General features: G+C 39.1%; 1 protein-coding gene across 1 annotated transcript in view; it reads left to right on the top strand.

The window, feature by feature from the left end:
* LOC132378991 (protein transport protein Sec24C-like) overlaps positions 1–19,614 on the top strand; it is an 83,593-nt gene extending 63,979 nt beyond the window's left edge. The window contains exons 16-23 of the mRNA XM_059946417.1: positions 245–341; positions 3,024–3,169; positions 7,849–7,987; positions 10,103–10,221; positions 14,088–14,267; positions 15,970–16,161; positions 17,021–17,110; positions 18,328–19,614. Coding sequence (XP_059802400.1) covers positions 245–341; positions 3,024–3,169; positions 7,849–7,987; positions 10,103–10,221; positions 14,088–14,267; positions 15,970–16,161; positions 17,021–17,110; positions 18,328–18,468 — 1,104 coding nt within the window. The 3' untranslated portion in view covers positions 18,469–19,614. The remainder of the gene's footprint in view (positions 1–244; positions 342–3,023; positions 3,170–7,848; positions 7,988–10,102; positions 10,222–14,087; positions 14,268–15,969; positions 16,162–17,020; positions 17,111–18,327) is intronic.
* The last annotated feature ends 8,230 nt before the right edge of the window (positions 19,615–27,844 follow it).

Below are 27,844 nucleotides of genomic sequence, written 5' to 3'. Positions count from 1 at the left end.
AAAACTGTGAGCAAAAAAAAAAAGAAAATAAACAGGTGGATTGGGATTTTTTTTGCCTCTCGGTCTATTTGTTTGTTATTATTGGCAATCATCTATTACTTTGGCCTACTAAAAACTAAAATTGCACTTCTGGAAGCTCTGAATAAGCTACTGAAACTGAACTTTGGAAAAACAAAAACAACTAGTGTTTTCTTTATTGTGCAAATACTGAAAGCAGTTTTTGGTTTCTTTAAAAAAACACCAGGCACAAGCAGATGGTGAGCGTTTCCTAAATGATCTGCACAGGGATGTTCGAAAAGTGATCGGTTTTGATGCTGTGATGAGGGTACGCACAAGTACAGGTACGTAGGTTCATGAACAGACATCCTTTAAAAGTTGTTAGTATTTATGTTTTCGGCAGAAGGCAATGGCAAACCACTGCTGTAACTTGCCTAGTACGCGATTTCCCAACACGTCAGGGTGGTGTGGAAGGAAATTGTTCACTACCTGGAAATAATTCTGGATGCAACGTACCTATTTATGTTTTGCAATGTCCATGTGAGTAGATGGTAGTCCACAGTGCAAATTCAACACAGCTTCAGAACAACCTTTGCACATAAAGTTTCTCAAGAAATATGCATTTACAAATCATTGTATTGAAATGCAATCATAATATTTTTATATGCAATGCACTTCAATTTCTTGTGCATGAATAATTTCATTAAACAGCATATCAAAAAATAATTAAAAGGAAGTTGGATTATTTGCACAAAACTTACATTATTGAATTGACTATTACTTAAATCCTTCAAATACATGAGTAAAAACCATTCAACTGTGCAATTATAGTAATTTATAATAAATATTATGCACAACAGGATAGTCAATATAATATAGAAATACAGTAACATCAGCATGAATTAAGTAGTTTGATGGCTTGGTGGAAGAAGCTGTCCCAGAGCCTGTTGGTCCTGGCTTTTATGTTGTGGTACCATTTCCTGGATGGTAGCAGCTGGAACAGTTTGTGGTTGGGGTGACTCGGGTTTCCAATGATCCTTTGGGCCTTTTTACACACCTTTCTTTGTAAATGTCTTGAATAGTGGGAAGTTCACATCTATAGATGTGCTGGGCTGTCCGCACCCTTCTCTGCAGACTCCTGCGATTGAGGGAAGTAGAGTTCCCATACCAGGCAGTGATGCAGCCAGTCAGGATGCTCTCAATCATGCCCCCATAGAAAGTTCTTAGAATTTGGGTGGCCATACCAAACTTATTCAACGTTCTGAGGTAAAAAGACGTGTTGTAGTGCCTTTTTCACCAGTACTATTAAGAGTGCTATTCTGCAAAGTTGACCTTTTGTTTCTACAGAGAAATTTTTGATCTGTATCCCAATCAGGTGCTGCTATTAAGGAACCTACTTGTAAGTACAGTGGCATGCAAAAGTTTGGGCACCTTTGGTCAAAATTTCTGTCACTGTGAATAGCTAAGCAAGTAAAAGATGACGTGATTTCCAAAAGGCATAAAGTTAAAGATGACACATATCTTTAATATTTTAAGCAAGGTTATTTTTTTATTTCCATCTTTTGCAGTTTCAAAATAACAAAAAAGGAAAAGGGCCTGAAATAAAAGTTTGGGCACCCTGCATGGTCAGTACTTAGTAACACCCTCTTTGGCAAGTATCACAGCTTGTAAACGCTTCATCTTCAGCTTTTTTGTGCAGACTGTGTGATGTTTGCTTCCAGAATTTGCTGGTATTTAATTGAATTCATTCTTCCCTCTACCAGTGAAATGTTCCCCGTGCCACTGGCTGCAACACAAGCGCAAAGCATGATTGATCCACCCCCATGCTTAACAGTTGGAGAGGTGTTCTTTTCATGAAATTCTGCACCCTTTTTTCTCCAAACATGCCTTTGCTCATTGCGGCCAAAAAGTTCTATTTTAACTTCATCAGTCCACAGGACTTGTTTCCAAAATGCATCAGGCTTGTTTAGATGTTTCTGTGCAAACTTCTGACTCTGAATTTTGTGCTGAGGACGCAGGAAAGGTTTTCTTCTGATGACTCTTCCACGAAGGTCATATTTGTGCAGGTGTCGCTGCACAGTAGAACAGTGCACCTCCACTCCAGAGATTGCTAAGTCTTCCTGAAGGCCTTTTGCAGTCAAATGGGGGTTTTGATTTGCCTTTGTAGCAATCGTACGAGCAGTTCTCTCGGAAAGTCTTCTTGTTCTTCCAGACCTCAACTTGACCTCCACCGTACCTGTTAACTGCCATTTCTTAATTATATTACGAACCGAGGAAACGTCTACCTGAAAACGCTTTGCTATCTTCTTATAGCCTTCTCCTGCTTTGTGCATATCATTTATTTTAATTTTCAGAGTGCTAGGTAGCTGCTTAGAGGAGCCCATGGCTGCTTATTGTTGGGCCAAGGTTTGAGGAGTCAGGGTATTTATAAGGCTTTGAAATTTGCATCACCTGGCCTTTCCTAATGATGACTGTGAACAAGCCATAGCCCTAACAAACTAATTAAGGTCTGAGACCTTGGTAAAAGTTATCTGAGAGCTCAAATCTCTTGCGGTGCCCAAACTTTTGCATGATGCTCCTTTCCTTTTTTTTCCCCACAGTAAAATTGTACAAAACAAAAATAATACACGAATCTTGCTTAAAATGTTGAAAAGAATGTTTCATCTTTAACTTTATGACTTCTGGAGATCAGTTCATCTTCTACTCACTTAACTATTCACAGTAACAGAAATTTTGACCAGGGGTGCCCAAACTTTTGAATGCCACTGTATTTGCTGCTTTTAAAACTAGTTTTATTTCTTCATTACAAATTTTGGTTGTGCTTTTTGTCAGTATTTATGTAGATGTTCTGTAACCAGTGAAGATGCAACTTTCCCATTGAAGCTACTACATAATTTTTGATCCCTCCATCCTGCTACACGGTGCTTATTGAGATTTTTAAAAAAAACAAGTGAAGTTAGTTCTTTGCTTGCAGAACCTTATTTCTAATTCTTTAATATGGAGTTACAGAAGTGTTTTTATTCTAGGCATTAGAGCAACTGACTTCTTTGGCTCCTTCTACATGAGTAACACAACTGATGTGGAGTTGGCAGCATTAGACTGTGATAAGACCATCACTGTAGAATTCAAACATGATGATAAATTGAATGAAGAAAATGGAGCTCAAATCCAGGTGAGAGACGTGTACAATTGTGACTAATGCAATTTTTCCATTTAGTATTTTTTCTTGTGGATTTGTGAATATTCCAGAAAGTTAAGAGAATTTAGGGAACTTGTTTTATTTGCTTATTACACTTGCCATTGTTCATTGGATCCACTATTTTTGATAATTCTACCTGAGGAATGGTGAAATCAAAACGTTTTACTGCTCCAAGTCTGTGATTGGCACTTTAGACTTGCTTTTGCCTTCCATGTTGCATCTGTCAGGTAAAAATGCCAGTTCCCCTGTTTCTTTTAGCTCTGCTCTCTAGAGGCTAGGTCTCTGACTGCTGCTAATGCTTGAATATCTGCTTTGGTAAACAGAATGCTGGAGAAACTGCTGCAGATCAAACAGTATTTATGAAAAAGAGAAAAAAAACAGTTGACGTATCAGGCAGGGATCTTTCTTCAGGAGTGGAAAGGAAGAGGGGGAGACAGCAGAATAAAAAAAAGTGGGGAGAAAGGAAAGAGTACTTGCTCAAAGATGATTAGTGAAGTCAGGTGGGTGGGTAAGGTAAAAGGCTGGGGGAAAAGGAATCAGGAGAGGAGAGTGGACCATGGGAAAAAGGACAGAAGGAGGGGCACTGGGGGCGGTGATAGGCAGGTGAAGAGAAGAGGTAAGAGGCCAGAGTGGAGTTTAGAAGAGTGGGGTGAGGGAAAATTACTGAAAGAAGAAATCAATATTTGTGATATCAGGTTCAAGGTTACCTTGATGGAATAAAAGTTGCTGCTCCTCCACCCTGAGGACTAGCATGTCGGAATGGGAATTGAAATTAAAATGTTTGGCCACCGGAAAATTTTGCTTTTGGCAGATGGAGCGGAGATGCTCAACAAAGTGATCCCCCAATTTACGGTGGGCCTCAATAATATAGAGGAGGCAGCATCAGGAGCATCAGATCTAATAAACGACCCCAAAAAGATTTGCAGGTGAAGTGTTGCCTCACCTGGAAGGACTGTTTGGGACCCTAGGGACCTGTATGGAGGTGAATGGGCAGATGTAGCATTTCTGTTGCTTGCAGAGGTGTGTGCCAGGAGGGAGATTAGTGAGGAGGAATGAATGGATAAGGGAATCACAGAGGGAGTGATCCCTGTTGAGAGTAGAGGCAACCTAAAGGTGTGTTTGGTGGTAGGATCCCATTGAAGATGGCAGAAGATGCCTGAGAATGATGTGTTGGATGCTGAGGCTTGTTGGGTGGTAGGTGAGGATGAGAGGAATTCCGTCCATGTTAAGGCAGCAGGAAGATGGGATGAGCACAAATGTCCAGGGAAGGAGAAGGCGAGAATGAGGGCAGAGTCAATGGAGGAAAAAGGAGAATCCCATTCTTTGAAAAAGGACATCTCTGATGTCCTGGAAAGGAAGCCCTCATCCTGGGAACAGATGCGGCAGATGTGAAGGAACTGAGAAAAGGGAATAGCATTTTTACGGGATGCAGGGTGGAACAAAGTAGTCAAGTTAGCTGTGAGAATTGGTAGTTTTATAAAAGATATTGGTAGACAGACTCTCTTGAGAGATGGAGACAGAGATCAAGAAAGGAGAGAGAGGTGTCAGAAATGAACCAAGTGAATTTAAGGGCATGGTGGAAGTTGGAGGCAAAATTAATGAAATTGACAAGCTTAACATGGGTGCATGAAGCAGCACCAATGCAGTCATCAGTATAGCCCAGCAGGAATTGGAGAGAAATAGCAGGGAAGGCTTGGGACACGGAGTATTCTAAATAGCCAGTACGAAGGCAGGCACCCATGGACGTGGGAAGAGCCAAAGGAGAAATTGCTGAAAGTGAGCACCAGTTCTGTCAGATGGTGGAAGGTGGTGGTGGAGGGGAACTCGCTGAGTCTTTTGTTGAGAAAGAAGCAGAATCAGATTTGTGCTACCTACTCTGCACAAACTGCACTTAGACCAGAGAACTCTATAGTTTGAACACACTGTGATGTATTTCACTTGTTTAACCTAGTTTCTTTTCTTTTTCAATATTTTTATTGATTACTTGCATAGATGAATACAAATACATTATCGTATTATGAAAACAGAAACAAAGTTAAAATGTCCCATATCTGTATATAGTAAATTAAACGTAATACTGAAAAGGTATATTTTATTCTAATTTAAAGCAAAATCAAAACCCCGTAACAAAAAAGAAAAAGAGAAAAAAAACAGCTGTTTGGTTAAAAGAAAAGAAAAAAAAATCCTGAACATAGTCGTAAATTCAAACATAAAATAGCCATCATCGCTGAACAAGTCGAAGATTGTGAAAGTAATTCCAAAAAGGTCCCCATAATGTGAAAAAATCTTGTCTAGGTACAGAAATAGAACACCTAATCTTCTCTAAATTTAAACATGACATAACATCAATCAACCAATGGGCATGAGTAGGCAGAGCAACACCTTTCCATTTAATCAACAAAACTCTTCTGGCTAAAAGAGAAATAAAAGCCAAAATATGCAAATCATCCAGCTTAAGAGTAAAATCATTTCCTCCAATAATGCTGAACAAGGCAGTCAGAGGGTTGGGTTTAAAACTTACTTTAAAACACTCCGAGGAAGTTTGAAATACTTCTTTCCAAAATTTATCAAGCCGCAGGCAAGACCAAAACATATGAATTAGAGAGGCCTCTTCGACATTATACCTATACAGTATGGAGAAAAATCTGAGTGAAAACGAGAGAGCTTATCTTTAGTCATATAGGCTCTATGAACTCCTTGAAATTGTAGAAGAGAGTGATGCGCACATAATAAAGAGGTGTGAACAAGTTTAAAAATTTCATTCCAAGTATCCTCATCAATTGAAATCTGTAGGCCTTGTTCACAGAGGTTTTTAATTTTATCTAGTGGAATTAAACATTCTTTGAGGATTTGGTTACAATTTAGAAAATTCTTTGGGTTATTTGGTTTTTTACACTCTAGTCCCATTTTTTCTAATTTTTTAAAAATCACCTTTGACATGTAGTTTTTAAAGAGTGGAATAGACTATTAAATGTTTTCAGGATCTGTTTGTTGGAGATGGTCTTTCCTCATTTGATCAACTATTAATTATAATCTTCATAAAGCTCACTTTTTTAGATAGTTACAAATTAGAGACTTCTTGCGTTCTCAACTTCATATATTTCCTAAATGTCCAGATAAGAATCTAATTGATACAATTTTTACTCTGAAATTTTTTCATAATGGATCTATTTCTAATATTTATAGTCTGTTGTTGGCAATGAGAAACATTCTGTTATATCCTAGTTTCATTATACTCTTTGTGTTGTTAATTGCTTGTGCTTATTTTGAAATAAGTGCAGAAGCTAATGTGCAGTAAGATTCCAGGTGCATTAGTCTGGTTTTAAAACCTGGTAATGTTTTTGTAACATTGAGTGAAGTCAATTAATACATGAAAGTCAGAGATGTCTCCAATCACAGTCATCCTAGAAACTCAGGGCAATGCTTGTTCACCCACTGGAGAGAGAGAAATTTGATTTCTGGTTTAACATTTTATCTAATATCCACATTACTGCACAGCATTAACAGTGCTGATCTTTGTACTCCAGTGTCTAGAGTGGCATTTGAAGCTAATGACAGTCAAAGGCAAAAGCTGAGTCACATTAACTTGACAACTTTACCTGTGCGATGTGGCTACTGTTCTTTGATCTGCTGTGTTTATGCCAACTTTTGGAAATTGATATTGTTTAGCAGTATACTGCTACACTTCTCGTGCCTCTGCTTATTTCCCGTCTTTCACTTAAATCTGGACTATTTTTGAAAATTACTATCAAGTTTGCTTCTGTTAAATCAATCAATGCATTGACTAGTATTCAAAGTTCAAAGTAAAATTTATTATCAGAGTGCATACATGTCACCACATACAACCTTGAGATTTTCTCCCCTGGGCATGCTTAGTAAATCTATAGAGCATTAACTGTAAACAGGATCAATGAACAACAAACTGGGTAATTGCAAATATAAATAAATAGCAATAAATATCAAGATAAAGAATCCTTAAAGTGAGACCATCAGTTGTGGGAACACCAGAAGTAGTGAGTATAGTTATTCCCTTTTGTTCAGGAGCCTGGTGGTTGAGGGGTAGTAATAGTTTTTGAATAGTTTTAAGTTCTAGGTGCTTTGTGTGCAAGCTAAAATTCAATGAAAATTACTTTCACTTCTTTAAGGATTTAAGTGTCATCCCAGATACTTTAAGCAGTGAATCTGAGCTGACACTTCAGTGTAGCACTGAAGAAATGTTGCACGGGTTAATGGTATTTTTGGATGAGATCCCTCTCTGCTGTACCGAGTGGGTATATAAGATCCCTGAAACTATTTTGGAAGAGTAGAAGGGTGACTAGGTATCCTAGCCGAAAATCTTTCCTTCGTCCCATATCACTAAACATATCATATTGCAGTTTGCCCAAGATGTTGTATGAACATTGACTATATAACAAAAACAACTGCACTTTAAAAAGCACTGTAAAATGACATGGGATATTGGAAAAGGGACCAAAAGATGCTTTTGAAATTCTAGGCCCTTTTCCTTTCTTGCCTTGAAACATTCATATTCTCTGTGCAGTTCATATTTCTCAGATGGGCACACGTGCAACATTTGTTCAAGTAAATTTTGGTTTTTATTGAGCTATCCATTCAAACGTTTATGAAATGAGCATCTTTTCTCTCCCCTACAGTGTGCTCTGCTCTACACCAGTTGCAGTGGACAGAGGAGGTTACGCATACACAATCTTTCCCTAAACTGCTGCACTCAGCTTGCTGACCTGTACAGAAACTGTGAGACTGACACACTTATCAACTTCTTTGTAAAGCTGGGTATGTTTTTGCTTAAATTGTCTTATTTCAAAACTGTCTTAATGTGATGAAAAATTAGATGAATTCTGTACAGCTTCCTTGACCTGGTGTTAAAATAATGTGGCTTGATCTCAGTGATCTGGCCTTGTGTTGCATTTGTTATTCTAAGTGAAGGGTATGTCAGTCTGGGATTCCAGCCCTCATTTTTATCTCGGTAGTGTGCATGAGGTTAGGATGTGCTTTGTTTATAATGTGTAGAGCTGACTGTCTACCCCAGCAGCTGAATTATGCACACACTGCATTACCTTAAGTAGCCCAAGCGCTATGAAATTGGCCTCCATTTGACACGTGTATTAGAGGAGAGCTGAAAGCCAGCAGAGAAAAAGGGAAAAGTGATACTGCAGTTGGCTATAGAAACTATTCAGCAAAAACCAAGGCTGGTTTCTGGTTTCAAATAATTGTCAGCTACCCAAGGTTCATTATGTACAAACCTATCTATTCTACAGATTCAATTATGTGTAGTTTTAAAATTAATCTCAAATGAGTCCTACAGAGAATGCTGAGAAATCCTGGAGGCTTGAATATGTTCTGCAGCTAACGGATGCTTGTTATTTAATAAGTTGGTTTTGAGTTGCGACCTTTATTGCAATCTTATGTTTCCTTGAACAAAGCTAGTAGGGTGTCCTCTGTAAAGCAACTTATTGTACAGGGTTACTGATGATTCAGAAAGATGTGAAAGTAAAACAATACACATTAATTTCAGAAGCCAGTAGTCTAGTTATGGTATGTTGACAGTACCTTGGTTGTAATAAATTTCCTTTGCATTGAAAGTTGATAATAAAAGATTTCATAACTTTTTTATGATTAGTTTGCCCTACTGCTGAGGATAGTTTTTTGTTTATATTTGAGTTAGTATTTGGGGTAAATATGGCCAAATGGAGCAGATCAAACTTCGTTAAATCTGAGCTTTATAAAAATGCTAAACAAAAAAAGCAGGAATTGGCCATTTGGTTCCTTTGCAAAAGAAAATCCAAACAATAACCAGATGTTGGAAATGACATAAAAAGGTGCTGAAAACAGTCAGGTCAAGCAGCATCTGTGGATTCTCAATTCTTGTCTCGGGTACAGGATCTTGTGCCAGAACCAGGTAAAGAGAAAGGGAGTTAGTTTTCAGTAGCAGAACTCATTCATAATTTTTTTGCCAACAATTCCCATCGTTTTTGTATTCACTTCAAACCCCCCTCATTTCTGGATCACTTTGTTTCCATTCCAGGGAATAAACAAGTAATATATATCCACAGCTTCTTGTGATCCACAACACCACTAGTCTGTGAACTAACCCACCCATATACATTTTCATCCAGGTCACTTACGTACATCACAAACAGCAGGTCCCAGTACAGGTCCCTGCCAAGCACCAGTAATCACAGACTCCAGCTAAAAGTACCACCTTGACCACTACCCTCTGTCTTCCATGGGCAAGCCAGTTCTGAATCCAATTCACCATGGATCTCATGCATCTTAATCTTTCAGATGAGCCTCCTATGAGGGACCTTGTCAAACACCTTAGTAAAATCCATGTAGGCTGTATCCATAGCTCAGCCTTCATCAGTCACCCTCGTCACCACATCAAAAGCTTTTGCGTGCATGCCTAAGGCCCCATGAATTGTCACTCTATACAACGTTAATCTTCATTTTCTTTTCTGCGAAAGTAGATGGCTTTATGTTTCTGTTATCTTAAACAACCCCCCTTGAAACCTTTACAACTAATGGAAACATAGAATTGAAATGAAACGCGATTGAGTAACATTAAAAATAGATTGCTCTTTTCTGATTCCCTGTCATCCTGTTCTTGTTCTTATCTCAAATCTTCATAAAATCTTAAAATATAAACTAAATAACTTTCCTGCATGTTTCCTCAACCTATTTACAACTCGTGGCCCCATTGAATTGTGCTGATATGATCATTCATGTCCCTTTGTGGAAGCTTTTGTTTTCTAATTCTTAACAGTTAAAAGATTGCATTCAGATATTCTGATGTACAGTATATGTGCTTTGAAGCCGTCTAGTCCATACCTGACATGCTATCATGTTGTATAATGCAGTTGGTCTAACATTTCAATGTCATGTTTGTAGCTTATCGTGGTGTTCTGAGCAACCCCACAAAGACTGTACGGGAGTCCTTAATTAATCAGTCTGCTCAGATTCTGGCCTGCTACCGCAAGAATTGTGCAAGTCCATCATCGGCTGGACAGGTAAAACATGGTCTCTTTTGCAAATCTATATAGGAGTTTGCTTTTACCCACACTAAGCAAGACCTAAGTTTAATGCCCTTTCTAGTAGATAAATTTGAATTGCAAATAACCATATCTAGATTTTAAGACAGGTCAGTAGCTTCATGATTATTGGTGCCTTTCATTCCTGATTCAAATAACAATTTAAATATCCGATAGGGGAGTTTTATCCAGGACTTTGGTTTACTAGTCATGTAAGATAAACATGTGCAATTTGCATCCCTCATTTCAAATTACATGTTGGGTGCAGCAAATTTGAACACAGCTTTGCCTCTTTGAAAGATGCTTGCATCGTAGAGCTTGAAGAACTTGCAAGGTTAGTAGCATTCAGTAACTTTTGCAAACTGAGGAGCAAGCACCTATAAAGCAGCCTTCAGTTCCTGCTGCTGATAAATCTGCTGTCTGCTTACAAATTAGGATCAATCCTGGACTAAGTAGTACCTGTTACATGCTAGGGGAATATTCTACAATTAGATTCCAAAACTTAAACAAATTGATTAATTGTATGATTTTGTTCTTGGAAAAAGGGGGGAAATATTAATGGAATATGGAGAGAGAACATTGCATGTTAGGTTGACAGCTGAGAAAACTGTCAGTGATGCTCAAGAACACTGAAACCAATTACTTGTTAAATATCACTTACCAATTTACCTGCATTAGATTTAGATTGTTCATAAGAGCTGTTTGTTATCAATTGATAATGTTATTTTTAGCAATGCTTGAGATTCATCTATTGATATCTCAAAATATATATCAGTATGTTTCAAATGTGTTGCCAATAGGTGGTTTAATAACAGCAAAAATGCTCCTTTGTGAATAATGCTCATTTGTTTTCAATGTCCACTGTTAAAATGCACAGTTATTTGTTCAGAAATGGGAAGGATAATACTAAATACTAAACTTGGGTATCGGTCTTTTAAAAAATATGCAATACATTGTCTTTTGAAACAAATGAGAAAATCTGCAGATTTTGGAAATCCGAGCAACACACACAAAATGCTGGAGGAACTCAGCAGGCCAGGTAGCATCTAGGAAAAGAATACAGTTGATGATTCGGGCTGAAACCCTTTGGCAGGACACAATTGACGTTTTGGGACAAAACTCTTTGGCAGGACTTTGATTTTCTGTTTTTCAAGCTTTCTTCTTCATGTTCCTTGTGCATTGCACATTTGGGCATTCATGGCTTTCCACATCGTATGATCCCACGCAGCATCAGTGATACCTCGCACACTTGGATCTGTTAGTTCTTTCACAGTGTCCATATGTTTTCTTCTTTGCCTTCCTCTTCCTTGTTTCCCAGGCATGCGACCTTGTAATGTAAGGCATTCTATTTCTCCCTTTCTGCTGAGATGGCCCAGGCATTTAAGTTTCCTCTCATTTAATGTTCTCATTAAAGATCTTTTTGTATGGGCATGTTGGAGTACTCTCTCATTAGTTACCCTATCTCTATAATATTTTCAGCATTCTTCTAAGAAACCACATTTCTGTTGCTTCTAAGTTTCTTTGGAGTTCTGGTTTCAAGCTTTAGCTGAGAAATAAATGTGAAATTGCAGTTTACTTAGTGGATCTTCTCAGTTTTACCTTTTCTTGCTGAAGAATTGTTCTTAGAACATAGAAATCTGCAGCACATTACAGGCCCTTTGATTTGATTCACAATGTTATGCCAACTGTGTAACCTACTCTAGAAACTGCCTAGAATTTCCCTAGTGCATAGCCCTCTATTTTTCTAAGCTCCATGTACCCATCTAGGAGTCTTTTAAAAGACACTATTATATACGCCTCTACCACCATCACTGGCAGTGCACCCACCACTCTCTATACTCTTAATTCTTTTGGCTCCTGAATTCCATTCCACAGGACAGTTGCATTAGACATTTGATCTAGGTCACAAAATACGCTGGGATCTGGAGCAACAAACAATTTGCTTAATAATTGAACAGATTAGGCAGTATCTTTGGGAGTGGACTGAGGTGAGAATGGAGTCCTGATGCAGGATTTTGAGCTAGAATGTTAATTTTCCCTCCCCTTCACACCCCAGACTTCTTTTTCTGCTTTACTGGTTAATGAAGTAGTTATCATTTCTAATTATCTTTGAGGGAAGTTTACTGTGCACGAATTGGCTACTAGATTTTCAATGTTAAAAGAGCTTGTATTTCAAAAGAGCTAAATTGGTCATGCATGACCATTAGATTACCAGAGTGAACAGAGTTAAACTGAAGTTTAAAAAGAAAACACATCTCCATTTAGCTTTGAAGTTCGATAGCTTTGAAGTTAAAAAGCTTCCCAGTTCCAATGTTTAATGATCCAAATTTAAATGTTGAAGGGACTTTGAAAATACAGTATTTGCACCGTAGTCATTTTAATTGTTTGTACTTTTGACGAGCAGTGGTTTTGTGATCTGTTCAGGTGCTTGGTTGATGTCCATTAACATTTATTCAGACAGCTTGTACAATAACCTTGCATATGGTGCAGTAAATAACAAGGTGTACCTGTTATATTGGACATGTTTATTCTTGGGATGCTTGCAAGCGGAATGGCTTTATCAGGAGGTTGAAATATGACTGACACTGCCAGCTATGTGCACTAATGAAAATTTGTCAATGGGCCCTCAAACTTGAACTAAAACTATTTAGTCACTTGTGCTTTATTGGATCTGTTCAAAGTAGCTTGTGCTGATCTTTTAAAGTTAAATTAATTGGTGGGTCATCAGTGTGTATTCTTAGTTATGCCCACACCATAAGAATGAATGAAAGCTGCGCTTCATCCTCCTTGGGGATCAATATCCTCGGATCCACAGGCCTTTGCCATAATGGAATAGTGAAAGGGCATGAGCTGTAAGGGTGAATTGTATATGCTGTATCTTCACAGAGTGTCCCCAATCCTTCGACGCTGAGATCTGAAACTGAAATACATTGCAAGTTTTCTTCCTGATGTGAAAATGCCTTGTCTTCTAGGTTTAAGCTACCATTAAGTGTAGTGTGGCTGTGATAGGATTGGAGTATTTCTGTACTTCAGTATTTGAGCCGGAGTCAGATTTTTGGGAATTGAATGAGTTTCTTTTTTAAAAATAAAATGCTTGGCATGAGATTGAAAGTTTTTATCTTGACATTGTGGAAAATTTCCCCTGAAGCTCCAATTTTAGCATTGTAATATTATTGCACAGATGTTTTTTACCTCTACATTTGTCACTTGATCTCTTGTTTTGTTCCTGATAATGTTATATAAGTAATTGATTCCCAAAAAGTTTATGAACTTCAACTATTTTGTAACTGATTTCCCCCAACACACACACATTCCAGCTTTCCTCTGTAAAGTACATTGTGGAAGCTTTATATGCACAGATGTGCTTTTAAAAAATGCTTTATTTCTTTTCCAATTAGTTGGAAGTAGGGAATGTACTTTGTCTTTCCTGGAACTGACTGTACAAGCCCCTGAAAAATGTTGGTGCAGCAGTATACCTTCCTACTTGTCCTCTTAATACCAGCTTTATGGTGTTTTGCTGTTTGTAGGAAATAGTAATTTTAAACATGTGAAGCCTTGTTTAGATAGCTTTTTTAAACATATAGTGCAAAGTGCATTGAGTTCTCAATTCATATTATTTTTTGTTCATATTTTGGAAATCAATGCAAGTGATTGCTTATTCCTAATCGCTCCTTAACTTGACTCATTAGGCCATTTCAGAGTGTGTTTAAGTCGGCCTCATTGCTGTGGAACTCGAGCTACTCACAGGCCAGATGTAATCTTGCCCTGCTTATCATCCATATTACAATCTCATGAGTCCACAAATTGCCTCTTAACTCTATTTATCTTCCTGCCCTTTCTCCTAGCTGATTCTACCAGAGTGCATGAAGCTACTGCCTGTTTATCTGAACTGTGTATTGAAAAGTGATGTTCTCCAGCCTGGAGCTGAAGTTTCTACTGATGATCGGGCCTACATCCGTCAGCTCATTGCAAGCATGGATGTGTCAGAAACCAATGTTTTCTTCTACCCCAGGCTTTTACCTGTGGTGAGTTATGATTTATGCAGTTACTTTCTGGCCATTATGCCACTGGTGTTCAGGGCAGCAGTGGAAGTCCTCCAGAGGGATTCTTAATTGCTGTTTCCATACGATTTTTGTTTGATCAGTCAGGGTTATTAGCCCTGAGCTGAACCCCCAAACCTGGAGGACATGAGACCACTTTTTTTAAAGCCTGGCCTCTATCCTTCAACCTGTTTGGCATGGGTGACCCTAACAAGGGCCAAAACAAGGCCCTGACTCTAGCCAACATAGCTGTCCATGCCATCGAGGCACACAAGCCTCCAAATCTTGTGACAAGGTTGTGGTCCTCTTAGAATTCACGCTGTTACTGTAGAATAAATCTGGAAGTTCAGCTGTTAGTGATTGTGACAAGAAAGTGCTGAATTCTTAGCCTGCAGTGTTAGTTTCCAGTTTCTTATACCTTGTTGGACTCCTTTTGATGTTTTAAAACCCTGAAAATTGCTGCTCTGAACATAAAATGAGAGTGGCACCTATAGGATGGGCTGATATACAAGACATGCAGATCTGCGCTAAACACAAAGAAAATTAGAAATTAGGAGTATCCAACAAACCCCTCAACCGTGCCCTGACATTGAATATTATCATAACTGACCTTCTGTGCCAGATGCCCACTTCCTCTCTTTTCAGATAATTTTCTGTTTACACTTGAAATGTATCCAATAATCTGGTCGCCCACCACTTGGGTGGGGGAGTTGGGTGTGCTTGCCAAGGTCCCTTATTTTATAGAGATATAGAGATGCCTTTTTGTTTGTAAATCTCACTTTGGTGAAAACATCTCAACATCTACTCTGATGAGTCCAATATGTTTAAATAAGGTCACCACTCATTTTCAAATATGACAAGGAATACAGACCCAAGCTGTCCAGACTCTTGATATGAAAATCCTCTTCTATAAGAAATAGCCTGAATGATCTTTGCACTTTCTCTAATGCAACTGTATTGTTTTTCAATAACATGTCCAACACTGCATAGTATCCCAGATATGACCGCTCCAACATTTCGCACACATATAACAAAGCCTCCCTGTTTTCAGAAAAGACTGAATTGTCATTTGCCTTAATTACTTGAAAAGAAATTGCTTGCTAACTTTCTTTAATTCATGCCTTGATACTCCTGAAATTCACTGATTCGCAAGTTTTCTTCCACTTGGCTAATCCAGATTTTGATTCCCTTTCTTGAAGTGCATGAAAGGGCAGCATGGCAGCATAATGGTTAGTGTAATGCTATTACAGTGCCAGCAACCTAGGTTTAGTTCTACTGCTGTTTGTGAGGAGTTTGTATGTTACTCCTGTGACCATGTTTCCTTCAGCTGCTTGGGTTTCCTACCACACTCCAAAGACATACGGGTTCGTAGGTTATTGGTCACATGGGTGTAATTGGGCGGTGTGGCCTTGTGGGGACAGAAGGACCTGTTACCATGCTGTATCTCTAAATAAGTATATAAATCCACATTAACCTGTTTCAAACTCCATTTTCCAAGTTTTTATCCATTCAATCAGTATGTCCCTTTGCTGAATCATAATCTCCATGTCATATCATCATTCGCTTTAGAGAGGGAACACTCTCAGAAATGTCTAAATGGTTCCACAAATGTGTCTTTTGCCTTTTGGTAGAAATGTTGAAATATTAATTGATTTCATTTGTGACAAAACTCTCTCTTTCTCATTAGCACAAAATGGATGTTGATAGTGATGAGTTTCCAGTGGCCATTCGTTGCTCAGAGGAACGATTATCGAAAGGTGGCATCTATCTGCTGGAGAATGGTTTGAACCTGTTCATATGGGTGGGAATGAACACACAACATGACCTCATCCAGAGCATCTTTAATGTGCAGTCATTTGGCCAGATTGACTCTGGAATGGTGTGTTTCAGATGAACGTGAATTCTCCTTCAATTATATTTTGCTCTGTGAATTTTGATTAATACTAAATATCTTTCATTGGGAATCAAGAGTAGCTATGCAGAACATGCTATACATTCTATGATTTGGAAATGAGTAACAATAATTTGTTCTCCATTCTGATGAGTTGCTATCTGAAGGTTAGGACTATTGTCTCAAATTTGATTTGTTTATTGTAGCTTTTCTTTTCAGTCAAATGAGTTTTTGACTATTAAAGTAACAGCTCTTTTGGGGAGCATTTGAGGAGCATTGTCGCAAATTTGATTTGTTTATTGTAGCTTTTCTTATCAGTCAAATTAGTTTCTGACTGTTACAGTAACAGCTCTTTTGGGGTATAATTTATAAATGCACATCAGAATTTTCGAGATCAGCATATCTTAATTTGAACTTGCTAAAATTTGGGAAATTGCTTTTTTTGTAGTACAGCTGCTAAATCAACCATAACTTTAGCATTGGTATGAATAACCTGTACTTTGCACCAACCCCCAACTGATCGTTGTCCTATCACATCAATATTTTACTCTGGATTTAGTAATGATTGAAACTGCTTTACATTGTCACTGCATTTGCTGTGAGTCCATTTCTCAACAATTGCAAAATCAAACTGCTTAACTCTAAAAATACTATTGATGAAGTTATTTTCTAGACAAATTCAAATCTACTTAATTTAAAAAGTGCTTCTACTAAATTAAATACTAAAGTGCGATGATAAAGTTGATGAATGTCCTCATTGTGCATTCAATGATAAGTTTTGTGAACCATATATTTCTGTCTTCTATGCAATGCCAGCCATCTGATTCAATATGTATTTTATTTTCAGGCCACTCTGCCGCAATTAGATAACCCATATTCCAAAAAATTACGATCCATGGTTGATGCAATTCGTGCCCAGAGACCCAGGTTTATGAAGGTAATGTTAAGTCCTGAACTATATAGGTGCTTAGTTAATAATTTTGGGTAATACAGTGGGATCTTATTTTTGGAATACCTTGTGTTCAGTGCTTTAGAAATCATGGAGGGAGGGGTTGTCAAAATAGTAAATTGAAGACGGTGACTAGACCCGTATTCACAAAATTTTCAAATGTGGGGTTACCATCTCAAGGTAGGTAGTAAAAATATTAGGATTAAGAAGATAATTATTTGAGAGTGGTTAACATATATGACAGCCTTTGATAAGGCTGTGGTGGCTAAACCAGAGGCAATGTTGAGGAAATCGATTGCAAACAGCATCAAGGGATATGGGGAGAACCAGAACATGAAATTGAGATAGTATTCACTGTGATCTCATTAAACTGTCAAGTAGGCTTGAAGGGTCTATTTTGTTCTCTGGTTTCCTGTTTTATTTTCTTGGTTTATGATATTCTTGGTAAATTTCATTAAGTATGGACATAAAATATTTGTGTCGGCAACATCATTTAAAACTTCTTTCAGTGTATGCATTTCTTAGATAACCAACTATTGTGACCTGTGGAGGCAACCAGTTGTCAATGAATGGTTTACCTTGGATCAGTGCACAAGACAAATGCGGGTCCATTTCTGTATTATTAAAATATGTTAAAATTGTTCTTGTGCTTCTTTAAGAATCTGAATGCTGCTTACTGATCCTTGACCTTAATTATTTGTAAGATTATAGGCACAATCTGTTTGACACACTGCCAGTGGAGCTTGTGTCCTTAAAGCCTGCAGAAATCAGGATTTCAGTTCCATACAGCTCTCAGAAACTGTGGTACCTTCCTCTTTTCCTTGCCCCAGGAACAAGTGGCAAATGCGCAGGTAGCACAAGTGCTGTGAGAAATAGGTTCAGGGAGGAGCCTGCATCACAGGATTAGGTGTTAACCTCTGGCATTCCTCCTCTCCAGTAGAGGTCAAAGGCTTCTGCATTCAGTTTGATGAGGAAATGAGAATTCTCCATGCCCCACCCAACCCTGTGCATTAACCATGCCAGCAGAAAAAGAATTATTTCATTGACTATTTGTGTCATCTAACTTAGTGGAAGTATGCTGGTGGGTTTCGCACAGAACAGTATTCAAACTGATTCCATTAGCTGTAATTTATACATCATTGGTTGACCTGTGCTTGAAGATTTGATAAAATACTTCATCAATACACTGATTCTTATTCTTACAGCTCTTGATAGTGAAGCAAGAAGACAAGATGGAGGTGCTCTTTAAGCATTTTCTCATGGAGGACAAGAGTGCAAATGGTGGAGCCTCATACGTGGACTTTCTGTGCCATATGCACAAGGAGATACGGCAGCTACTCAGCTAATCTGAGAGAATAGAGCAGGGATTGAGAGGGTCGGGTGGAGCTGTTTCTGGAGGTGTTTCCCAGCTTCTCCCCAGTGGGCCCAGTACTTGCTGTTAGCAAGGGCCCTGTTTGTCAGCAGCTGCCATGGAAGCAACATGGATGTGTGGCTAACCTGTTAATACTGAATGTAATGTAAGGAATTAATAGTACAGTATAATGTATATGATTTAGAATCTTATATGAGAGCTATCTTTTCAACACTTGTATTACTTTGTCGCTTGTGTATGAGGAGATGTGGAAGGGAATGCACTGTGTGGATGGATGTACGGACGGTAAACTCCTAATACACAGGATTTCAAGTCAATAAATTGAACAAAATCCAATTTGTGGCTTTGCTAACATGGTTTGACTTCTGGAAATTATTTTTATATACATCAATAGTAATCATTTCATGTTGTACCACAGCCTTTTTCTCTTAGTTGTTAATTAGGTCTTTAAATGTGAATAGATTTGTCAATGAAAATAATTTATCTATTCACTCGTGAATGCTTAACCTTTGATTAAATTCCATATTCTATTTTGCTCCCTTGCAGATTCTTAGAAAATTTGACGTACAGAAAGGCCTTTGGGGTATGGGGGGGGGGGGGGAGGGTGAGAGATTTTTAAAAACTGCATATCTTTCTGTATTTTTGTTTCTGATTTTAGAAACTAATCAGAGAAGGGAGCAGAGAGTAGGCGTTCTCAGCTGCTGCTCTGTTTAAAGTCACTGATGATGCCCTCTAATGTGTTGTTTTGTAATTAGAGTCCCAACCAAATACAAAAAATGATTTAATTCAATTCTTTAACTACATCCTCATGTTTTGATTGTATGCATTGTGATTGCAAGACTTTGTGATGGGATTTGATGCCAATCTTTGGCGGAGAGAGTACATTACTGTATTGTGTCCATTTCAAATCAGATGAACAGTAGTGATCCAGGATAAAAGGCACAATTCCTTTTCAAGGCCTTTTTCCTTGTATTTTCCCATTCCTATTTATTAGATCGGTTTACCATGCTGACTTTTGCAACCTGCTGTAAAATATATATATATATATTAAAAACACAATGTGCTGTTGTAAACGGGACATTAATTTTTGATGCAATAAATATGTTTCTTTCCAAATGTCTCACTGGGTCTGCTCTTGGGTTTCTGTTGTAGTGTTAGCATATTGATGCGTTTGTACTGGAGGGATTCAGCTATTGCTGAAAGAGATACAGGCCAAGGGCTGGTCTAATGTGTAACTTCAGATAGAGTTGCGGCACTAATGTCTTCACATCAGAGCCCTGGGCCCAATGACATGGTACTGTGCAGACGCAACAGGAGTGTTCCCATGCAGGTTCTCCAAAGATCTTCGATGGGAGAGGTACCACCTTGTAGAGCGGTCATTATGGAAGCAGTCATCATCGAAGTAGTCTGAGGTAGAGTAGTAAGGCTTTGACTCAACAAGGCTTCGGTGAGAGCAGGCGGAGGCAAGGTAAGTAGGTAAGTTCATTCTTTATTTCTTATTTGAATCTTGAGAGAACAGGGGTTATGTCTACAGAGCCAGTGTTCTGTTCTGGGTGTCAGATGTGGAATATCCAGGAGACTCTCAGCCTCCCTGATGGCCACATCTGCAACAGTTACATTGAGATGCAGCTACTTAGAGACAGTGTTAGGGAACTGGAGCTGCAGCTCGATGACCTTTGGCTTGTAGGGAAAGTGAAGCAGTGTGACAAGATAGGAGCCACAGGGAGGGAGTCACCCCAAAGCTACAGGAGACAGATAAATGAGTGACTGTCAGGAGAGGAACGGGGGAATGTCAGATAGTGGAGAGCACCCCAGTGGCCATCCCCCTCAACAGTAAGTACTCCTGCATTTTGAGAACTGTTAGGGGGTGTGGGGGACCTGCTTGTGGGAAGCAACTGCAGCCATGCCTCTGGCACTGAGTCTGGCCCTGTGGCTCAAACAGTAGGGAATTGAAGAGGATGTCAGCAGTTAAAGGGGACTGTATAGTCGGATGGGCAGATAGGTGATTCTGTGGATGCGAAAAGGAAACACAGGTGGTTACTTCCCTCCTAGGTGCCAGGGTTCGAGATGTTTTCTGGATATGTTCACAATACCCTGAAAAGGGAGGGTGAGCATCCCGAAGTTGTGGTACTTATTGGTAACAACGACATAGGAAGAATATGGAAGGAGGTACTGAAGAACGAAGTTAGGAAGGAAGCTGAGAAGCAGGACCTCAAGGGTAGTCATCTCAGGGTTGCTGCCTGTGCCATGCAACAGTGAGGATAGGAATAGAACATTATCTTCAGATAAATGCATGGCTGAAGAATTGGAGCAGGGGGCAGGAATTCAGATTTTTGGATAATTGGGACATCTTCTGGGACAGGTTGGACCTGTACAAAAGGGATGGGTTGCACTTGAATCTGAGGGGAACCAATGTTCTTGTGGGCAGATTTACTAGAGCTGTTGGGAGTGGTTTAATCAAATATGGCAGGGTGATGGGAATCAATAGGTGCAGGAGTTCACCATTTGGCCCTTCGAGCCAGCACCGCCATTCACTGTGATCGTGGCTGATCATCCACAATCAGCACCCCGTTCCTGCCTTCTCCCCATATCCCTTGACTCCACTATCTTTAAGAGCTCTACCTAACTCTTTCTTGAAAGCATCCAGAGAATTGGCCTCCACTGCCTTCTGAGGCAGAGCATTCCACAGATCCACAACTCTCTGGATGAAAAAGTTTTTCCTCAACTCTGTTCTAAATGGCCTACCCCTTATTCTTAAACTGTGGCCTCTGGTTCTGGACTCCCCCAACATTGGGAACATATTTCCTGCCTCTAGCATGTCCAATCCCTTAATCTTATATGTTTCTGATATCTTGTATCAGATCCCCTCTCCTTCTAAATTCCAGTGTATACAAACCCAGTTGCTCCAATCTTTCAACATATGACAGTCCCGCCATCCCAGGAATTAACTTTGTGAACCTACGATGCACTCCCTCAATAGCAGGAACGTCCTTCCTCAAATATGGAGACCAAATCTGAATGCAATACTCCAGGTATGGTCTCACCAGGGCCACTGTACAACTGCAGAAGGACCTCTTTGCTCCTATACTCAACTCCCCTTGTTTATGAAGGCCAACATGCCATTAGCTTTCTTCACTGCCTGCTGTACCTGCATGCTTACTTTCAGTGACTGATGAACAAGGACACCTAGATCTCGTACTTCCCCTTTTTCTAACGACACCATTCAGATAGTAATCTGCCTTCCTGTTCTTGCCACCAAAGTGGATAACCACATTTATCCATATTAAACTGCATCTGCCCACTCACCCAACCTGTCCAAGTCACCCTGCATTCTCCTAACATCCTCCTCAGGATGAGCCAGCAGGTTTACAAGTAGATTGGTGTAACATGAATGTAAGGAAGTACAAGACAATGATTAGGTACATAGGCAGACAAAGCAAAGATAAATTACCACAGAGGCAAAATTCAAAAGGGTGAAGAATGCAGGACTGAAGGTGCTGTTGCATTCGGAATAAGGTGGACGAACTCGTGGCGCAATTAGGACATTGTGATGGTTGAAAGAAGGCCATAGTTGGGAGCTGCTTCAAAGGACATACTTTGTATCAAAAGGACAGGCAGAAAGGCATAGGTGGTGGTTTGGCGCTGTTGGTAAGAGATTGAATTACATTTTTAGAAAGAGGTGACAGGGTCAGAGAATGTATCTTTGTAGGTGGAGTAAGAAATTGCAAGGGTAAAAGAAACATTCTGGGAATCCTAGGCATCCAAATAGTATCCAAGATGTGGGGTTAAGATTGAAAAGGGAGCTGAAAAAGTCATCTAATAAGGGTAATGAAACAATTGTAATGAGGGGCCTTGATATGCAAAGTGAAGGGAAAATCAAGCTGGTGCTGAATCGCTACAGAGGGCATTTGTTGAATGCCTATGAGATGGATTTTGAGCCTACTTGGAGAAAGGCCATCTTCGTTTGGGTGGTATGTAATAACCCAGATCTTATTAACGAGCTTAATGTAAAGGAATCCTTAAGAGGCTGTGATCATGATATGATTGAATTCATACTGCAATTTGAGCGGGAGAAGCATAACTCACATGTATCAGTTTTGCAATGGAATAATTGGAATTACAGAGGTATGATTGAGGATCTTGCCCAGATGGATTGGATTGGGGGAGAATACTGCCGAGGATGATGGCAGAGCAGAGATGGCTGAAGTTTCTGGGAATAATTCACAAGGTGCTGCAGGATAGATATATCCCATAGAAGAAGAATTTCTCAAATGGCAGGGGAAGACAACTGTGGCTGACAAAGGAAGTTAAGGACTGCATAAACGTCAAGGAAAGGGCATATAAGGTAGCAAAAGCGAGTGGGAAGTTGGATAATTGGGAAGCTTTTAAAATCCAACAAAAGGCAACTAAAAAAGCTATAAGAAAGGAAAAGGTGAAATATGAGGGCATACTTGCCAATAATAGAAAGCAAAACACCAGAAGTTTTTTTTCTCATAAAGTAAAAGGAAGGTGAGAGTTGATATTGGACCACTGGAAAATTATGTTGGTGAGGTAATAATGGGGGACAAAGAAATTGCAAAATAACTTAATGGGTACTTTGCATGAGTCTTCACTGTGGAAAACATGAGCAATGTGCCAGAGGTCTGAGAGTGTCAGGGAGCAGGAGTGAGCACCATTGCTTATTACAAAGGAAAATATGCTAGGCAAACTGAAAGGTCAAAAGGTGGACAAGTTCCCTGAGCCATATGGAGTACATCCCAGAGTCCTGAGAGGTTGCTGAAGAGATGACAGATGCATTGGTCATGAACTTTTAAGAATCACTTGATTCTGGTATGGTCTGGGAGGATTGGAAGATTGTAAATGTCATTCCACTCTTTAAGAAGGGAGGAAAGGAAGTTATAGGCCAGCTAGCCAAACCTCAGTGATTGGGGAAATGTTGGAGTCATTATTAAGGATACAGTTTTGGGGTACTTGGAGACTAATGATAAAGTAAGTCAAAGTCAGCATGTTTTCTGTAAAGGGAAATCTTGCCTGACAAATCTGTTAAGAGTTCTTTGAGAAAGTAAAAAGCAGTGTGGACAAAGGAGAGGCAGTGGATGTCATTTACTTGGAATTTCCAAAGGTGTTTGATAAGATAACACACATGAAGCTGCTTGACAATATATAATCTTATGCCATTACAGGAAAGATACTGGCTGACAGGCAGGAGGTAGCAAGTGGGAGTAAAATGGGCCTTTTTTAGTTGGCTGCTGGTGTTCTTTAGGGGTCAGTATTAGGGCAGCTGTTTTTTATATTTGTCAATGATTTAGTTAATGGAATTGATGGCTTTGTGGTAAAGTTTGTGGATGATACGAAGATAGCTGGAGGGGTAGGTAGTGCTGAGGAAGCAATGCGATTGCAGCAGGACTTAGACAATTTGAAGAATAAACAAAAATGTGGCAGATGGAATACAGCATTGGGAAATGTATGATAATGCATTTTGGTAAAAGGAACAATAGTGCAGACTATTATCTAAATAGGGAGCAGTTTCAAACATCAGAGATACAGAGGGCCTTAGGAGTCCTTGTGCAAGATTCCCAGAAGATTAATTTGCAGGTTGAGTCTGTGGTAAAGAAGGTAAATGAAATGTTGTCATAAATTGCTATTAATAAAAGTGTAACAGAGACAGGTTGAAATAAATGAAGCATTTTAGAAAACCTATTCAAAAATTGTTGGTTTTAAGCTTTTAAAAGATAATTTCTAAATAGCATTGTTGTAACTATTTTTATTCAAATACTGACATGTACACTGGATCTGCAAAGATTTAAAATGTATTTTTCAATGTCACGTATTCTTGCAACTGTCTAGGTGGCATAACATATTTTCTTTGAAAACAATTCAATATTCTTGGTTTGTAAAAAAAATAATAATTTGCTGCTTCATTTGGTAGTAAACATAATTATTATGTATCTTCATTATGCCTGGGGTTTAAAGAATTGAGGGGCACCACTTCATGCTGCATGCCAACAAAATTTTCATGCATGTCACCTTGGCCATGTATTTCCTGAAGTTTTATGGAAAAAGTTACTGATAGCTTTTCAAATTCCCCAACTGCTGAGGTGAGATTCAGACTCATATCCTTGGATCAATAGCTTAGGTTTCTCATTACAAGACAACTTAACCACATTTTGACGTTGTTCAGCTCTTTAAAGTAAGATATTAAACTAAGTCTCTTTCCTCTCCTGCATGGTGTAAACTTGAAGAAAATTGGGGGATATCTGAGTTCCTTGTGAAAATTTAACTTGGCTGAGAAATGGCAGATGGAGTTCAACCCAGATAAGTGTGAAGTGGTTCATTTTGGTAGGTCAAATATGATGGCAGAATATAGTATTAATGGTAACGTATGCAACGCTGGAAGAACTCAGCAGGTCAGGCAGCATCCGTGAGAAAAGAGTAGCCAATGTTTTGGGCCGAGGCGTTGGCTGCTCTTTTTTCACGGATGCTGCTTGACCTGCTGAGTTCTTCCAGCGTTGTGTACGTATTCTTTGATCCACAGCATCTGCAGTTGTATTTTGAGTATTAATGGTAAGACTCTTGGCAGTGTGGAGGATCAGAGGGATCTTGGGGTCCGAGCCCATAGGATGCTCAAAGCAGCTGAGCAGGTGGATTTTGTGGTTAAAAAGGAGTATGGTGTATTGGCCTTCATCAATCGTGGAATTGAATTTAGGAGCTGAGAGGTAATGTTGCAGCTATACAGGACCCTGGTCAGACTCCACTTGGAGTACTGTGCCCAGTTCTGGTCGCCTCACTGCAGGAAGGATGTGGAAGCCATAGAAAGGGTGCAGAGGAGAATTACAAGGATGTTCTCTGGATTGGGGAGCATGCCTTATGAGAATAGGTTGAGTGAACTCGGCCTTTTCTCCTTGGAGCGACAGAGGTTGAGAGGTGTACAAGATGATGAGAGGCATTGATCGTGTGGATAGTCAGAGGCTTTTTCCCAGGGCTGAAATGGTTGCCACAAGAGGACACAGGTTTAAGGTGCTGGGGAGTAGGTACAGAGGAGATGTCAGGGGTAAGTTTTTTACTCACAGAGTGGTGAGTGCGTGGAATGGGCTGCCGGCAACGGTGGTGGAGGTATATACGATACAGTCTTTTAAGAGACTTTTGGATAGGTACATGGAGCTTAGAAAAATAGAGGGCTATGGGTCAGCCTTGTCATTTTAAGGTAGGGACATGTTCAGCACAACTTTGTGGGCCGAAGGGCCTGTATTGTGCTGTAGGTTTTCTAAGTTTCCATGAGATGCAGTATTCATTGTTTGGCTGGAGAAATTGTGTTTCATACATCATGGCTGTATTAGATCAGGTAGGTTCTTCTGGCTGCTGAAGTACTTTTGAGTCTGATGCCCTTTTGAGTGAAGACCTTTTGAGAGCAATTGTCCCTCAGCCTTTTGAAGTATAAATATCAAGCATGGTGTGCATCAGTTTGATCATTGGGGAAGTGCATATTTCTGAAATATTAATATTGTTTAGATGAAGATGACTGGAGTTTTGATCATTCTGTGGTATTAAGTAACTTGGCTTGTCTTTCTCACCACTACTTCCCTTTTTCTCACAACTACTGCCCTCTTTTTGATGAACAACCACACCTGCCTTGCATTCAGGTTTCCAAGCCTGACTTTAATTGTACTCTCCACAGATACAGAACATTTTATCTTCCCTACATTTTGTCTAAAATTTCCAGTACCTGAGACTTTTCCATTCTGTCCGATGACTGGATTTTTTTTGGGAAGTGGTGAACATCTAAAAGTTCTTAAAAAATGGCCTGCGCCATGTGCTTTGATTAAACTCATCCAACCTATCATGCCAATATTAGTAAGCTCTTTCTTCCATTTTTTTCAGCTTGTGGCTTTTTATCAAATATATAATTGTGTACACACAAATTCATCATTCTCGCTTCATTAAAGAAAGCATATGTTGAACACATCAGTACTTTAATAAATCTTAAATGATTTTCTGTACTTAATCCACATGTTCAAGTTATCTGATATATCTTGCTCTATTTTGACCTTTTTTGACAATAATGGAATTGAGACTAGTTTTGCAGCAGCTGACATGATGGAAAATTAATAGTTAAAACTATAGGTCAGATCTCAAAAGCCAATAAATTCCCTTCTAGTGTTCTGCTGAAAGATTTATTGGTCTAAAACATTGTTTCTTCTCCATTTACTAGCTGAGCTGAATATTTTTGTACTTGCAGTTTACATTTTGATTTTCCTTTCCGTTTCTGGCAAAGTTCAGCTTTCTACACGGATTCAGCTTTATTTTAAATACAAGCAAGAGTGAAGAAGGAGGACTGCTTTTCAGGGTAACGAGAACTTGATCAGTTCTGATCATCTGAGGTTTAACACAATTAAGTGGACCAATAGCCTTTTCAAAGGGAGTTTGAAAGTTTCTGTGTGACTACAAGTTTGAACCGGTAGGTTTCTGTTTCTTATGTTTGAGCCAATTGGATATTTAATGACAATCCTACAGCCTGGATCCACCTATCAACTACCAGCACTTACTCCACCCCTTTTTATTCCAGCTAATTCCCCTTCTGTCTAGATGAAGGATCTTAACGTGAAACATTAACTGTTTATTTCCCTTCATAGATGCCTAACCCGCTGAGTTGCTCCAGTATTTTGTGTTACTCTAGATTCTAGCATCTACAATCTCTTGAGTTTCCCACAGTCTCGTGGCCAGTTTTACCAAGACCCAGATTCCCAAGAACTACATTCTTACAATTTGTACTTTCTAGATTTAGTTGAGGTTTCTGGATGACTAGTGACAAAACTGTAGATTGCTGAAAACATAATCTCTACCTTCACCATTCTGTTAATATATACTCTTTTTTGATCTACACAATATTTTTCTTTAACTGAGATCCTAGCACCAAGGCTGAATGTAAAGAAGGCAAGAAAGGAAATTTTAATGTTACTATAGAAATACATTTAAATATCCTTGCTGAACCAGTGTGCAAACTGGCCTTGGCAAAAACAAAAAAAATCTATTCATTTTCATGTTTCATGCCATAGGACTTCCTGAAATGAGTGCCAAATCCAGGAATGGATAGAGTTCTCATGCTTAGCATCACAAAACAATTTACTGAAAAACATTTGTTTCCTTGTTTGAAGCCCTGCAGAGAGAGCGACTGGTTACTTGGTAAATTTTTGGTTTTGAATCGGACAAGGGCATTCAAAGTTCACTCGGTCTAGAGCCTTTGCACTTTTTCAGTCATCTTGAATCCAGCACCATGTAGAATTTTTGAGTCCCAGATCTCAGCAAAATTTTAACTCCACGTTGAAATCAGCATTGTGATGTGAACCCATAAT

This window comes from Hypanus sabinus, chromosome 21 (genome assembly GCF_030144855.1).
Source record: "Hypanus sabinus isolate sHypSab1 chromosome 21, sHypSab1.hap1, whole genome shotgun sequence".
NCBI lineage: Eukaryota > Metazoa > Chordata > Chondrichthyes > Myliobatiformes > Dasyatidae > Hypanus > Hypanus sabinus.
The sequence above is the reverse complement of the archived record's forward strand: the minus strand, read 5'-3'. Positions and strand labels throughout refer to the sequence as shown.